This window comes from Mastomys coucha, unplaced genomic scaffold (genome assembly GCF_008632895.1).
Source record: "Mastomys coucha isolate ucsf_1 unplaced genomic scaffold, UCSF_Mcou_1 pScaffold22, whole genome shotgun sequence".
NCBI classification, from domain to species: domain Eukaryota; kingdom Metazoa; phylum Chordata; class Mammalia; order Rodentia; family Muridae; genus Mastomys; species Mastomys coucha.
In genome coordinates, this window is record NW_022196905.1 from 244028742 (window position 1) to 244043761 (window position 15020).

General features: G+C 52.5%; 2 protein-coding genes across 3 annotated transcripts in view; both read right to left on the reverse strand.

Moving 5' to 3' along the window:
* Window positions 1-348: 348 nt before the first annotated feature.
* Lcat (lecithin-cholesterol acyltransferase) lies at window positions 349-3778 on the reverse strand. Its single transcript, XM_031341256.1, has 6 exons — window positions 3412-3778; window positions 2518-2674; window positions 2322-2437; window positions 2129-2224; window positions 1822-2046; window positions 349-941 (listed from the first exon to the last, which is right to left on the reverse strand). The coding sequence occupies exons 1-6, from the start codon at window positions 3563-3565 to the stop codon at window positions 367-369; spliced, it is 1323 nt and encodes a 440-aa protein (XP_031197116.1). The 5' UTR covers window positions 3566-3778; the 3' UTR covers window positions 349-366.
* Slc12a4 (solute carrier family 12 member 4) overlaps window positions 3778-15020 on the reverse strand; it is a 23679-nt gene continuing 12436 nt past the window's right edge. The window contains exons 6-24 of one of the 2 annotated variants that reach the window (XM_031341255.1): window positions 14615-14745; window positions 12681-12922; window positions 12324-12538; window positions 11591-11755; window positions 11412-11510; window positions 11076-11133; window positions 10541-10715; window positions 10049-10167; window positions 8135-8233; window positions 7784-7903; window positions 7473-7577; window positions 7109-7277; window positions 6266-6461; window positions 5982-6151; window positions 5761-5892; window positions 5568-5675; window positions 4730-4914; window positions 4462-4595; window positions 3778-4360 (exon numbers count right to left, since the gene is read on the reverse strand). In XM_031341255.1, coding sequence (XP_031197115.1) covers window positions 4269-4360; window positions 4462-4595; window positions 4730-4914; window positions 5568-5675; window positions 5761-5892; window positions 5982-6151; window positions 6266-6461; window positions 7109-7277; window positions 7473-7577; window positions 7784-7903; window positions 8135-8233; window positions 10049-10167; window positions 10541-10715; window positions 11076-11133; window positions 11412-11510; window positions 11591-11755; window positions 12324-12538; window positions 12681-12922; window positions 14615-14745 — 2714 coding nt within the window. In that variant the 3' untranslated portion in view covers window positions 3778-4268. The remainder of the gene's footprint in view (window positions 4361-4461; window positions 4596-4729; window positions 4915-5567; window positions 5676-5760; window positions 5893-5981; window positions 6152-6265; window positions 6462-7108; window positions 7278-7472; window positions 7578-7783; window positions 7904-8134; window positions 8234-10048; window positions 10168-10540; window positions 10716-11075; window positions 11134-11411; window positions 11511-11590; window positions 11756-12323; window positions 12539-12680; window positions 12923-14614; window positions 14746-15020) is intronic. The other variant, XM_031341254.1, reaches the window with a different exon arrangement.

The following is a 15020-nucleotide window of genomic DNA, read 5'->3' on the forward strand; positions in this document are numbered from 1 at the left end:
AAGGCATGCACCACCATGCTTTATTGTAAATTTCTGTGTCCAAGCAGAACTCAAAAGTTGGTTTCAAATCCTATTTCCCTGTGTTCCCATTCCAGCAACTATACCCAGATCTGAATATTGGCACGGGCCCTGAGAAGGAAGGCACAGAGCAAGCTTTCTAAGCAGCCCAACCAGGACAATGAAAATCTATTTACACATCTCAAAATCAGGCCAATCTGGGACCTTACCAAGGCCCGTTGTACCTCATGTTCCCTTAAGCCCTGGGCCAGATGAAGCATGAATCAGCCAGGTGATGCATAAATCTATCCTAGTAGTGCCTTCCCCTTAACCTATACCACACTGGACTTATTTATAACAGGTAGGTCTTTATTCAGGGGGTGGGGGGCCTAGGCTGGCAGCTGGGGACTTAGGAGTGCCATGGCGGTAGGCACCCAGTAGAATGGTATTGATATGTTCCAGTGTCTTATTGCTGAAGACCATGTTGAGATGATCTGTCCCATTCATGGGCAGCAAGTGTACAGGCTGTGACTGTCGGCCCTGCCACTGGCCACAGAGCTCAGTGCTACGTGTGGCTACAGTGTCATCCCCATCTTCATACAGTGCAGCCACTGGGTCTTTGTAGGGGAAGTTGTGGTCATAGATGTAGGTATGGGGTGTGGGTATGCCCACACCGTAGAGACAATATACTTCTACACCAGGTGCTGGGAGGTCCGCCAGTAGGTCACGAGACTGCAGAAACATATGCCAGCCTTCTTCAAAATGCAGGTCTGTAAAAAAGCGCTTGAAGTCTTGGACTGTGTAGTTGAACTTTGGTGTGGAAATGAACACATGGTCTTCAGGCCACACCTTGTGGGCTGGGAACATCCAGGGGGAAGTCGTGGTCATGCGCTGCTCCTCTCTCAGCTTTATGTTGGACATGATCGGAATGCCCTGGTTGTCACCTGTAGGACAGGGTAGGACAAGGTGGGACAGTTTACCTCAGTGAAGTGCTCAACCTTGTTCCTACCACATCCTGACCTTGATTCCAAGACACAGATGAGAGCAGGCCTGGTGTTCAGTTAATTGCTCAATATGCTTACTTAATAAAAGAGGCTATGTTGGTAAGACAGAGCTATAGGGCCTCAAACAGAGAGTATGGGAAGAGATGCAGTTAAAGAGAATAAGGGATGTGTGTGTGTGTGTGTGTGTGTGCATGGGTGTGCGTTGGCTATTCTTCCTAAGGCCCTCCGCCTATGCTGCACAGTGGTCACAGGACTGCATTTCTGGAGGTTTAGATGGTATCTGTTTTACATCCAGTCATACAGTCTGGTGGATCACTCACCAGACCGTAAACTTCACAGTGAAGGCAAAGCCTTGCTGTGCCCAGTATACGATGGTGTTCAGTGAGCTGGAGCTTTTTAGTGCTGGGTTCCTGGGGCTACTGCTCAAAAAAAAAAAAAAAAAAAAAAAAAAAAAAAAAAAAAAAAAAAGAGCAAGAAGGATCCCTACATTTGGCTCTGCTATGGCAGATCATGTCCTCAATGAAACAGATTCCTGGGCACAGGTAAAATGTAGCTAAAAGCCATAGTGTACAGGCCTTGGGGCTACAAGGAGCAAATCTGGAGTTGACAGACAACTGGGATTGGCTTCCTCTATCAGCACTCAAAGACTCCAGAAGGAGATGTCCAAATGGTTGCTGCTTTCAAGGAGCTATAGACAGCAGGTATGTCGATGGATAATATCCCCAGGCAATGATGAGCAGAGCTGAAGTGACAGCTAGCTCTGTGCTCTTCATTCCTCCCTTACCCCACACTGGATGACAGTGATCAAGAGGCTCCTCACCTGAGGCCAGGACCCTCATGGGCTTGATGGAACCACCCCATGGAGCCCCAAGGGAGATAAAACCATCAATGAAGCGGTCTTTCCAGGACTGAGGCTGATGCAGTAAGAAATGGAGCACATGGAGGGAGCCAAGGCTGTGCCCAATAAGGAAGACAGGCTTCCCATAAGCGGCATACATCTCCTCTACCAGTCCAGCCAGCTTCTTGTAGTATTCATCTTGCTGGTCTAAAGATAGGTAGATAGGTCAGGGTAGTTAGGGTCTGGGACCACCTGTCATGGCCCCAGCCCATCACCTGCAAACACTTACGGGGTGTCAGTCGCCAGTCATAGGGTGCGGCCCGCACTGTCTCATCCCGCACATAGCCATTGTTAACCAGATTCTGCACCAGTGTGTGCAGGTAGCCTGTGGGGAGGCAGAAACAGAGGGGACTCTGTCCATTACACCTGCAGGCTAGCCCGATGGCCAAGAAGAGCACCTTGCCTCTCCCGGGTACACACACCTGCTAGCTTGCTGTCATCCAAGTACTCAACAGAATAGGTCTTGCCAAAGCCAGGGACACGGATCTGTACTCCAGGGGCATTGGACACACGCCCAGAGCTGTGGTTGTAGACAACCCTGGGGACAGTGGGACATTTAGCAGCCAGCAGCCAAGGGTCAATGTGTAGGGCTGGGTAGACCACATGGGACGGACATACCTGGTATTATCAATCCAGCAGTCCACCCCGAGGGGGAGAAACATGTTGATATCCAGCCAGATGGTGAAGAAGTCTTCTGTCTTCCGGTAGCACAGCCAGTTCACCACATCTGGTTTATCTAGCTTGGCTTCTAGCCGATTCCCCATGCAGCCAGGCACTGTGGGTACCAGCTTTTGTTCTGAACTTCTTGACTTCTCTGCAAGCCCCCAACCCTATTACCCCCCCCCCAAAAGCCCATCCCTCCATCTCCTACACCTCCAAGGTTCTAATGACACGTATTCTCACTCCGTCCCGATTCTTACTATCCTACAGGTACCGCAGATTCCGGGCTCCCTTCAGGCATGGAAGGTTCCAGGAACTAAGGCCATTGACCCCTACCCCCACAAAACAAACATCCAGCCTGGCTTTCCATTATTGCCAAAGTCCAAGGGGAGAACAAATAGGTGGGGGGGACAGGGGCTGGGTCTTGAACAGGGGGCAGGCTTTATGGACCTCTTGCTCTCCTACCTGGGATATCTGGGCATCTGGCTGGGTACCTTGTTCTTGGTAAGATAGAGGCCAAGGGAGTAGTGGCGCTTAACCCAGTATCCAGTGTATCTGGAGCTGGTCATGGCTTGTAGTGCCTTGGCCAAGGTCTCAGGCAAATCTATTCCCATTTGCCGACCACCACCCCAACCCCACACCCCCAGAGAAGACAACACGAAGACAGAAGAGTGTGAAGGAGAAAGGAACCGTGTCCCTGGAGAACAAATCTTTGGTCCTTCCCCACACCAAGTCAGGCATGAGGGCTCATGGTGAGCCAAGAAAACCTTGACAGCATCTGCTGCCGCCGGGCTTAGGACCCAGGCTCCCCAGGGTCTCGCTCGATGTATCAGGGGCCTAATGGGGGCTTACCGAGGATGACAGGCCGTGTGTGGTTACTGAGTTCAGCCTTGGGCGTGGTGTGCGGGGGGAAGAGCACATTGAGGAGCCAGAATGGGGTGGCAGGAGGGAGCAGAAGCCCCAACAGCAACAGCATCCACTGCCATGGGGAGCCAGGCAGCCCCATTACAGCCCAGTGCCTACTGCCAGATGAGGCAGTCCTGGGCTGGCCTTATCTGGACCGGGGATGGGAGGGGCCCCAGGGCCAGTGGGAGGGACAGATCGTCAATGGGGGTGGCCAGGAAGGGGCATAGCCTTTGGGATCTGGCTCTGGACTTGGGTTCAGTTCCGTCTTTCTTCCCTTGGCGCCAGGGGAAAAAGAGCCGGGGCAGCAGGAGGCCCAGGAGTACACAATGTTTTATTGAAAAAAGTCAGGCTCAGCTTGGCCAGCTCCATTCCACTTGGCTTGATGAGGGCCTCTGCCCACAACAGCCTGAGCCAGGTCTTCCTGCAGGCAGGCCCAGCTCAGCTCCCCCTCTTACTGTCCCCCCACCCCGCTTTTTCTGAAATGATGACATCCAAACAATAAATATACAATAAATAGCACTCACGGGCCAGTCTGGGACTTCAAATCCCATATCAACCCTCACCAGTCTTCTCTAGTCAGGATAGGCCTCCACTGGAGTATGGGAAGGGACAGTCCCTAAATCCTCCAGGGTCCCCTGGGCCCTCGGATCCATTTCCATTGCAAGGCCCAAGCTTGGTTTCCCTGGAGACCTAGCAAAGCTGGTCCAAAGCAAGGCTGGGCAAAGCAGAACTGGCAAGGAGGTGCAAGGCTGGGCAGTGTTGTCCTAGACGTCCCAACTCCAGGCTACGAGACTCCATCGGGCTCAGGAATAGATGGTGATGACTTCCCGGCCACCGCCACGCACCAACAACACCCGTTCAAGGCCCTCCGTTAGGACTTCAAGGAATTCCATGTCTGCAGGGTTGTCAGGTTAAGGAGGCAGCCACAGGACCAAGGCCATTCTCCACTCAAGAAGAAGACAGCTCCTCACTGTCAGCCTTTATGCAAAAGGATACAGTTCTCATCGCCCTCACTGTTCTTAGGGGGGCCAGGCATGTTCAGTAGGACCAGGCGGGCATCATGGGAGCGCGTGACAATGACTTCATTGAGCTTCACAGCAGTGTGCATGCGCCGCACATTGGACTGGTCCCTGCAGACCAAGTAGCTGGTCACAGGCCAGAGAACTATCTACCTAGCAGAGAGGTCTCTGTCCCTGGCCCATTTACACAGCATGCTTGTCCCTGCTCTCCCTCCATTCCAGACCTCAACATGGTTTGTACTCACGGCTTAATGTGCACCAGCTCACGGAAGTTGTCTGGGGTGTGGCTGGGGTCCCAGGGCTCAGCCATGTATTTGTCTCTGGTCCATGTCATCTGGATCTTGTCGGCCCCTGCTGCGGACTCATCCTCCTCGTCGGAGTAAAGGCTCTCCAGCCTCAGAGCTGAGTGCCTGTCCTTCACCAGCTGGGCCTGAAGACAACCAGAGGAGGCAGCCTTGGTACCCTGGGAAAACGGGAGCCTGGCTGGCCCAATATGACTACCCTGCCTCTAAGACCTTTCTGGCTCAGGCAGAACAGATGCAGTTCTTTGTTAAAGACAGGCTGGCCTTGCCGGGGCGGGGCGGGGCGGGGCGGGGCGGTGGTGGTGCATGCCTTTAATCCCAGCACTTAGGAGGCGGAGGCAGGCGGATTTCTGAGTTCGAGGCCAGCCTGGTCTACAGAGTGAGTTCCAGGACAGCCAGGACTATACCAAGAAACTCTGTCTCGAAAAAACAAAAAACAAACAAACAAAAAAAACCCAAAAAGACAGGCTGGCCTTTTGCCTCGGTCCCTAAGCAATGGAATTACAGGCACGGACCACCATGCCTACCTTTTTGCTTTTTTGTTTTTTTTGTTTGTTTGTTTTTGAGACAGGTCCCTTGGCTGGCCTGGAACTCACTCCTTAGACCAGGCTAGCCTCAAACTCACAGAAATTCATCTGCCTCAGCCTACTTACTTAGTACTGGGATTATAGATATAAGCCACCAAATGTAGTCCTGAATCATTCTGTTATATCCACCAGACAGGGTCTTCCAAAGGTGTGATCTGACCCTTACCCAAACCCGAACCAAGATGGCCATTCACCTCTCGATCCCGCTCGGTTTTGGTCAGCCTCATCTGCCGCAGCATCTGAGACCGCTGCTCCATCATCAGTGTCCGCTCATAGGTATATGCAGAGATGTCACTGTTGTGCTGGAGAGAGGAAGGGGCGATGAGTACCAGGCTGCATGATCCCTGGGGATTGGTCCTCGGGGACAGAGCAGGGCAGGCAGCTCACCATCTCTACCACCTCCACTTCAGCTTCCAGGCGAAGGTGATACAGGAAGATGGCCAGATCCTTCTTCATCTGGATGCTGTTGTCGTCCATCTGGGCCACCGTGAAAATGCGCATCCGGCACTTCTTCCAAACCTGGGGCAGTGGAGCGTGTGAGCGGTTCGGCCACACCTGGCTTCCTGAGAGCCCAGCTGCCCTCACCCACACCCGGCTAGCTGGCACACCTTATGCTGGCGTAGCAGGAAGGGCAAAAGCATGAGCATGCCTCCATCATGCACGATCCACCACACGTCAATGTGGCCCTCCAGGTACCGCTCGTGGTTGCTGGGGTAGAAAGCTATGTTCTTTGGCACCAGCAGGGCCAGGTGGGCAGCTGTGGTGCAGCGCACAGTGTCTAGGGAGGAGGGGCACTGCTGACTGCCAGCCTGTGACCCTCTGGTCTCTGCCACCTCACTTTAACCCTGGCCCTTGGCCCCTGGCCCAGCTTAGACGCCAGACCCTCACACACCAATAAAGGTCTTCCAGGCACGTGGGTCCTCACTCTGTCGCCAGCCATAGGGCCAACCCAGCACCACGGAGTTATGTCTCATGCCGCCCAGGCCGCAAGACTGGATGAGGTGGGCCAGCCCCTCTCGAACCTTGCTGGCCACCACTACCTGGCAGAAGCCTTTTACTTTCTCAATGTCCATCATGTTCTTGATTGTCTGTGGGGAATACAAGAGCATCATAAAGCACGGCCCACCAGTTTCCACCCAAACTGGGACCCCTCCAGAACACCGGGGTTCACAGGGGAGACCCTGGAGCAAGCTGCCCCAGTGTGTGTGTATGAGTATGTGTGTGTGAGTGTGTATGTGTGAATGTGTATGCAGTACAAGCATACTACATCACATGGAAATCAAAAGAGAACTCTCTCTCTTTTTTGTTTTTTTTTTTTTGAGACAGGGTTTCTCTGTGTCACCCTGGCTGTCCTGGAACTCACTCTGTACACCAGGCTGGCCTCAAACTCAGAAACTCGCCTGCCTCTGCCTCCCAAATGCTGGGATTAAAGGCATGCGCCACCACTGCCCAGCAAAAGACAACTCTTAGGAATGGGTTTCACCCTCGTCTCTTTGTAGAATTTGGGAATCAAACTTAAATCATTAGGCCTAAACATGAGAGTCTCTACTTACTGAGATGTTTTGCTAGCCCAAGGGCCATGGTTTCAAAGTGGGACAACCATACTTATTCAAGCTTCAAGATGGTGACAGTGTTGTCCATCTGGCACCAAGACTGGCGAGGCCCACCCCTCTATGCCTGCTGCACCCAGAAACCACTGATTTGGCTAAATCCTCTTTCCAACCCTGGCCATTACCTGCTCAGCAGCCTGGGCTTCACCATAGCTCTCCAAAAAGCTGCCCTGAATGACAGAGCCTACGATTGTCAGGCCCTTCCCAGCCTTAAGCTGGGAGGCAAAGGTGAGGAGCCGGGGGTACTTCACATGAAGATCTTCGTCTAACTTCAGCAGCACCAGGAGCTGAGGCCTACAGTAGTCAGACATTAGGCGGCCTAAGGGCCTGGCTTTCCCAAGAGTCCTCTTTCCTTCTCAGAATGTGGACTCCTACAAGTTTGGGTAGCCCAGAAGCAAGAGCTCAGCAGCAAGAGGGGCCTCCTACAATCTCCTGGGGGAACTACAGAACCCAGATGAGATGGCCCTGGCAGCCTGGGCATGAGCTTACCGCCAGTTCTTGGTGTGAGGAGGGCCTTCCTCCAGTCTCAGCAGTGCATAGCGTGCAGCACTCAGGGATAGGCCTCGGATCCCATCACCCCACTCCTTCTCAGCCCTGTGGGTGTCACCACAAGCCACTGAGCCCCTGGTTTATCCCAAGATCTCCCTCCCTCCCTTCCTTTTCCTTCCCTCTCTCTTTTTCTAAGTGAGTACTTTACTATTGAGCTACATTCCTAGCCCTTTACCCATCCTAACTGTTTAGCTAGATAACTATAATGCTCTACAAGCTATCAACGGGCCGGATGGCAGCCCTTCACTCACCCTTGGTACTCGATGTACTTGTAGATCATGCCTGCAATGAGCATGGCCACTAGGGCATAGTACCAGGAGGAGACAAACATGAGGGCCAGGCAGAGACTCATGCCTAGGAAAGACAATGTCCTAGGACAGGGATGAAAGGATAGGAATCAGGAATCCACACGCTGGTGGCCTTTGCAGGTCCCAAGTCACAACCTGGATGTGTGAAGCAGGTCAAGTCTCCATTCAGAGAGTCTCCCTCCTCGTACTGTTTCAAAGGCTGCCTTGGAAACTCAGACCTCCTCCACGATGGGGCTTGTGGCCAATACCACCAGTGTCAGAGGACTTGCCCCAGGCATCCCGCAGGCAACTTACCAGTGGTAGTACTTGAACCGGGGCCGCCAGTTGGGGGTCCTCAGGAGTGTCTGCACAGCACAGGCCAAGTTCACAAAAAGGTAGCACATCAGAAAGAACCTACAGGAGGCAGCTGGTTCAGAAAAGCTTCCTTGGTCCCCCAGGCTACATACACCATGGCTCCTAACTCCAGGAACCCACTCCTATGGCCTGATTCAGACAGACGGCAGGACTCAGAAAATGTCCTCAGAGCCAAGAGGCAGCGGATGGGTACATATTCACCAGCAGAGGCGATGAGAAAGGGACTGAGTCCAGGGCTGGAATGTGGAGCAGATGATCAGTCAAATGGGGGCTATCAAGCATTTGGAGCTGGGCAGTGGTGGCACATGCCTTTAATCCCAGCACTTGGGAGGCAGAGGCAGGCAGATTTCTGAGTTCAAGGCCAGCCTGGTCTACAGAGTGAGTTCCAGGACAGCCAGGGCTATATAGAGAAACCCTGTCTTGAAAAACAAAACAAAACAAACAAAAGCATTTGGAGGCCAGGGAGTAAGTCAGGAAACATGACAAGGGACAAGGACCATGCGGTTTTGTTCCGAGGGGAAGAAACAGGATGCTGTGCTGCATGTGGGAGTTGGGACACTGGCAAGGCAGGCTGTGTGAGTCCTTCTGAGGACGGAGGGGACAGGGCATCAAACTCCATCCTCGGTGATGAAGAGGAAGGGCAAAGAAGGGAGAGAGATATGAGGAGGCAGGAACTCCATGGGGGAGTAGGTCCTAACAAGAGGCTGCTGGCAAGAGCCACCACTCAAGATGCCTATGGCAAGAATAGCTTGAGGTATGCACATCTATGGAGAAAGGTGAACGCTAGGAAGACAAGAACTCAGATGTGGCCAGGCAGTGGTGGCACATGCCTTTAATCCCTGCACTTGGGAGGCAGAGGCAGGCAGATTTCTGAGTTTGACGCTAGCCTGGTCTACACAGAGAAACCCTGTCTCAGGCTGGCGAGATGGCTCAGCGGGTAAGAGCACTGACTGCTTTTCCACAGGTCTTGAATTCGGATCCTAGCAACCACATGGTGGCTCACAACCACCCATAATGAGATCTGACACCCTCTTCTGGTGCATCTGAAGACAGCTACAGTGCATTACACTGGAGCCAGGGAGAGTGGGGCTGTCCTGAGTTCAATTCCCAGCAGCCACACACATGATGGCTCATGGCCATCTGTACAGCTACAGTGTACTCATACACATAAAATAAATAAATAAATCTTAAAAAAAAAAAAAGAAATCCCGTCTTCAAAAACAAAACAAAAAACAAAAAACAAAACAAAACAAAAAAAAGAACTCAGATGTGACAGGCCTCAATGTGGGGAGGACTAGAGTCTGCTTAGGAAGAAGGCAGTCCTGTCAGATCTAAAAGCTGAGTGAGTGGTGAAGTAGAATCCGTTCATTACTGAACAAGTAAGGACCATTGACCATACAGTAGAATGGATGAGGACCCCAACATGGGCAGAGGTGAATACAGAAATCAAACTATCTCAGGGACCCCTAGGAATCATGCTAACCACCACCTACAAGGCGTTAGCACGCTCACTTCCTCAGCTTACAGAACATTTAAAATGATGGATGGGGCAACGATGGCTTCGATGAGGCAGCAAACCAAGTGCTTGCCCTGTTTGGAATGGGCATCTCTGCCTTCTGCTCTAGGGAGGCTCCTACTATGGGGCTTAGGATCTATGTATGGGTTTCTTCCGTGCTGTGGGTGTACCAGGCTGGCTTCTGAAATCTGGGTAAACACCCCCGCCAGCTCCCCACTGAGCCCAGCTGATCTCCCAGTGGCAACCTAGATACCTGACAGGATCACTGAGAGGTGCTAGGGTCCTCGGGGTTGGGGGGGCCTTTCCCAGGACTACCCTTTGCCCCTCCCCCAGCTCACATGGACAGGATGGGGGCCACCATGTCAAGGGAGGCGATGAGGATGCCCAGCTCTGCGATGAGTGCTGTCAGGAGGAGAGCCCACGTTGGCTCACCATTTGCTTTCCCGTGGCCAAACACCTGCAGGCACCAGAAAAGGAGTTGTCCCTACCGTAGCCACTCCCCCCTACATCTGCAGCCCCAAGTTACAACCTGTTCTCCCATCACCCCTCTGGTCCCAGTGCTATACTTGTCCCTATGGAGTCACAAGTTTCCCTGACTCTCCTTCTCTGGGTCTCTCTGCTTTGGATGAAGCGCGGACAAGCCACAGGGTTCCGGGTCTAAACAGTAGTGCTAACAGCAGACAGGGCCAGAGAAGCACTCAGCAGCTCCTGGGTGGCTGCCAAGGCCGGGGCAGCCATAGGCAAACCTCACTGCATCTGAATCCGCCCCTCCCCCCTGCCAGGAAGCGGGCCAAGAGCATCAAGGCTGTGGGACATCTAGGAGGACTTACCCGGAGGAAGGGGATGATGTTATCCTTGGCAATGGCTTGCAATAAACGTGGAGCCCCAGTGAGGCTTTGGAGGCCAGCACCACATGTTGAGAAGAAGGAGCCCACCACGATGACCCAAGGCGAAGGCCAGGCCAAGGTGCCCACCACCAGGTTCCTGCTGACGCCATCGCCATACCTGCAGAGGCCAGGCTTAGACCACGATCCCGGTTAAAAAGCCCTCCAAGCCTTGGGTAGAGCCACCCAAGCGTAAAGTGGGGGGGGTCAGGGGTCAGGAAAAATGGAGGAGAGGCTCTAGCTTTGAGTGGAGACCAGTTGCTTCGTATCTCTGCCCTCTGTCTCATTCTTGGTCTTAATGTCACACTTGCCTGGGAAGCAAAAGTCACAGAGGGGCCTGACCTACCTGGTCACACATATCGCTACTGGAAGTCAACTGTCTGAAGTGTGTAGGACCCTGAGTGGGAGGGGTGGGGAGGATGAGGGACGGGGCTAAAGTGAGGGCAGAAAAAGCTGGCAGGGAGGGGCAGAGCTCACTCACTTGTCCCGGAGCACCACACCCTCAATGCAGGCACCGAAGAGGATCACACTGCTGAAGTCTGGACTGTGTTAAGGAATCCCAGCAGACCCCAGTCCATTCCCCACACAGCACCCTAGGGATGGATCATCACAGCCATAGCCTTGACCTCAGGCCTCAGAGGGTCCCATGTTGAACACGTGCATATTCTCAATTCTCAGGTGCAAGAGGGTGTGTGTGTGGGGGGGTGTTAAGTCTCTGTGCCTGCATGTGTGTGGTGTGCCCACACACACTGTCTGGCAACTTATATACAGAGAAGTACCCTCTGACACATACCCCGCCATGACTCAGAAAGGATACACACGAGTGAGGTGGTAACAATGGCCAGAATGGTCCCCACTGGGATAGACTTCTGGGCGTCACGGAGGTCCCCGGAGCGGTTTGAGCCGGCCATGATGCCTCCAAAACCAGACAAGATTGCCTCAGGGATTCTCCGGGACTTGGGGGTAGGGCTAAGTGTGTGGGCATGGAGATCTTACCTGTCACAGAAGGGAAAAAGATGCCAACCAGCACAGTGAAGGATGTGGCGATGTCAGCCACTACATACAGGGACAGGCTCTCCTTCAGGCCAAGGGTGTCTGTGGAGGGCAGCCCATGCTTCTCCACGACCTCACCCTTCTCCAGGTAAGCACTCCATAGGTTTTCTGTAGTAGGAGCAGGAACATTACAGCTAGAGCACCACTGATGTCCCCAGGGAAGTTTGGGGCAGCCCAGCAAGATCCTACAGATGCATTGAATCTCTGGCAACTCTGGGGACAGTCTGGGCACAGTGACTACGGTGTCTGCCATAGGACTGCTTTGGCCAGAGAGGAAGCTGTCCTTGTGGGGCTATATCAGATAAGAGTTGACCAAACCCTCATCAGCCTAGACCTCACTACTGCATGATTCTCAGACAGAGGCCCTTTATGACTCTTGTGGGAACATCCCCCACAGCATCAGGGGCTAGTATCCAGGGAAAGGGGAATGCCAAACTTTATAGGGTTTGCTGCAGGCCTGGGACGTTAGCCAAACGGGCTCCGTTCACTCCAAATTCAGTTACAAGGAGGCAGGCTAAAAGGATACAGCTGAGTAGGGAAAGCAGCCAAACCTGACCTTCCCCACCCCCCTTGATCTGGGGACACAAGGACAGCTCTGTGCTCTGCTTTCCTGCTCAGCCTGTGGGCTGGGGCTGGGGCTGGGGCTGGAGTTCAGGACACAGGAGGGAGGACCCACCCTGGAGCACACCAGCAGCTGCCCCAGGTATGCCAGGAATCTCTGTCACATTGTTGAGCAGGAAGTAGGGGTCACAGGAGTCAGCAGTAAGGTTGGGGCTGTGGCAGAAGAAGGTCCACAGCCGGGTGGCCACTGTCTCATTGTCCACCACAACCGTCTTGGCACAGATATCAAACTGGTCCCGAGACAGGGTCCTATTGCCCAGCATGCACACCCTGCAGGGAGGGAAGAAGGACTAGTTACCTGCTAGACTGGAGCCCTAGTCTATTCCCACCCAAGCAATCTGAGGAATACAGAGCACCAAAGGCTTAGAAAGGATGTCAGGGCAATGGCTGGATAAATGCCCTAGTTACTTACGGAAACACAGGAGGGTCAAAAATGGACTTGATGCCTCCCGCGTAAATGGAAAGGATGGAGATGATCACACAGGCCAGGAAGAGTGAGGCAAACTTGTTCACATACTTGACACCAACAAACACCACCAGGGTCATCAAAGTCAGGAAAATGGTCCCATACACCCGCATGTTATTCAAGGTGGCACCTGACATGTCATGGGTGCCCGATGGGTAAAAGATGGCAGCTGGCGGAGCAATGTAGGTCTGAAACAGGAAGACAGAACTCTAGTTCCAGCCTTCTATTTGGGGAGTGAAACCTGTCATTTTGGTTTTCTTTTAAGAGTGTCTACAAGAAGCCAGTCACAGAAGACCAGTAGTGCACGATTTCACGTCTATACAACAGCTAGAAAAGCAGACCCACAGACAGAATGCAGATTAGTGTCTGTTAAGGGACAGGGGAAGGGAGAGTGATTACTAGTGACATTTCTCTTAGAGTAGTGAAGATGTTCTGAACTGATTCTGGCAATGTTTACATCCCCATAAATATACTAAAAACCAGTAACTTGTAAGCTTTCTTTTTTTTAAATTCTCCCTTCCCCAACCCCCGCCCCCCAGATGAGGACCAAACCCAGGGCCTTGCAAGTGCTCTACCACTGAACTAAATCCCCAACTCCTCCCCCCCCCTTTTTTTTTGTGGCAGTGTCTCACTTCGTAGCCCTAGCTAGCCTCGGGAACTCACAGAGATCTGCCTGCCTCTGTCTCTGGTGGGATTAAAGGCATGCACCCACTGCCACTGCCCCTGAGTTGTATGTTAACAGAGGATAACGTGAAGGTGTGTAGGTCACAGGACAATTGCAGAAGCCAGTTCTTAGCCTTCTGGGTGGGTCCTGAGGATTGAGCTCAGGACCTCAGGCATGGTAGCAAGTGCAGGTACCAACCACGCCACTTCACTGGCCCCAGACTTATATACTTTCAAATGGCTAGTGAACTGCTTGCCATGGATGCTATGGCTCAACAAAAGCACCATTGAAAGAAAAAGAAAGAAAAAAGAAAAGGAAAAGATACAGACACAGGTGCCAGCCTGTGGAAGGAACTGCCAAAAAGAAACAGTTTAGGCAACAAAATAATGATAGTATTGGATTATACCCAATAGCCCAGAGAGCAAAATAGGCCTTCCAGAAGCCCACATAATTACATGGTTGAATAAATAAATACACTGGGGAGAAGAGACACATCTCCTTACATAACTTCAAATAACACAGGAAAAATGTGAGATAGAGAATAAAAACTCAAGAAGCTCTAGACAAAAAGTCCTGGCTTCTGGTTTGAAGTGCCACATGGTGTCTCTAAATGTCTATTCTCTGGGTCTTCAAGGAGGCACCTGTCACCCTCTGTTACTCTCCTCACGTCCACGTGCCCCTCCCCTCCCAGGCCGCTCTTCCACTGGCCTAGGCCATTCATTGCTGAGTAGGGAGTTGGGCCTAAGAGAGCACCCATGGGACTCAAGGACCTCTATCTAGCAGTTCATGGCTGTTCACTCTGACTTAAGGACAAGGAGAAAGTAGATCCAAAAGACCCTGGCACAGAGTCTGAGGGAGACAGAACTTGTTAGGATCCACAAAAGACTAGGGGGCAACCTCTGTCCTCATCAAGATCTGTCACTCAGCTCAACCCTTGACAGACTCCCCCACTGCCATGGCTCCAAACTATTCAGGTAGAAGAAACATCTAGGCTCAGGTGAAGGCAACCAGGCCTCTTCCCTGCTTGGCCCAAACTATCAGAAGTGTAAAAGGCGGGTGGGGGCAGAGACACAGACCTGAGCAATGAGCCTTCTCCCTAAAGGCCTCTCTCTAGAAGATCCAAGATGCTGGCTAGGCATGATGGAAGTACTAGAGGCCTCTGGAGTCTAGGAAGACTGGATGCAACTGGGGTCGACCGAGGCTCACCCCAACTCACCAGCAAGATCTCAATGGCCCCTAGGATATACATGGCTGCTGCAAAGGTCGTCCCCAGGTAGAAGCATAGGCCCACGGCACCTCCAAATTCTGGTCCCAAAGAGCGGGAAATCATGAAGTAGGAGCCACCAGCTATAATGGGGAAAGTGTACACAGGTCAAGATTAACTTGTCAGCGAGAGCTCCCTTGTAGCAGACTTCCACAACCACCCAAAAGGGCAGGCTGCTGTTCTGTTTAACGGACCAGCACAGAATCTGTTCTGACTGGTTTCTTGTCCCTGTGGCTCAGCACAGGCCTGCCTGAGTCTCTTCTTCTATTAGAAAACTGGCAGTCAGTCCTGGACCCCAAGTGGTAAGAATACAAAGACAAGACTGATCTAACACTGCTGTTAAATCCTAATAGGCACA

Excerpts from the sequence above, each read along its gene's own strand:
- Lcat (XM_031341256.1), bottom strand. The coding sequence starts at position 3,565 with ATGGGGCTGCCTGGCTCCCCATGGCAGTGGATGCTGTTGCTGTTGGGG. Across the intron at positions 2,675-3,411 it reads CACACGGCCTGTCATCCTCG|TGCCTGGCTGCATGGGGAAT; the intron begins GTAAGCCCCCAT and ends TGGTACCCACAG. Across the intron at positions 2,225-2,321 it reads GGATGACAGCAAGCTAGCAG|GCTACCTGCACACACTGGTG; the intron begins GTGTGTGTACCC and ends GCCTCCCCACAG.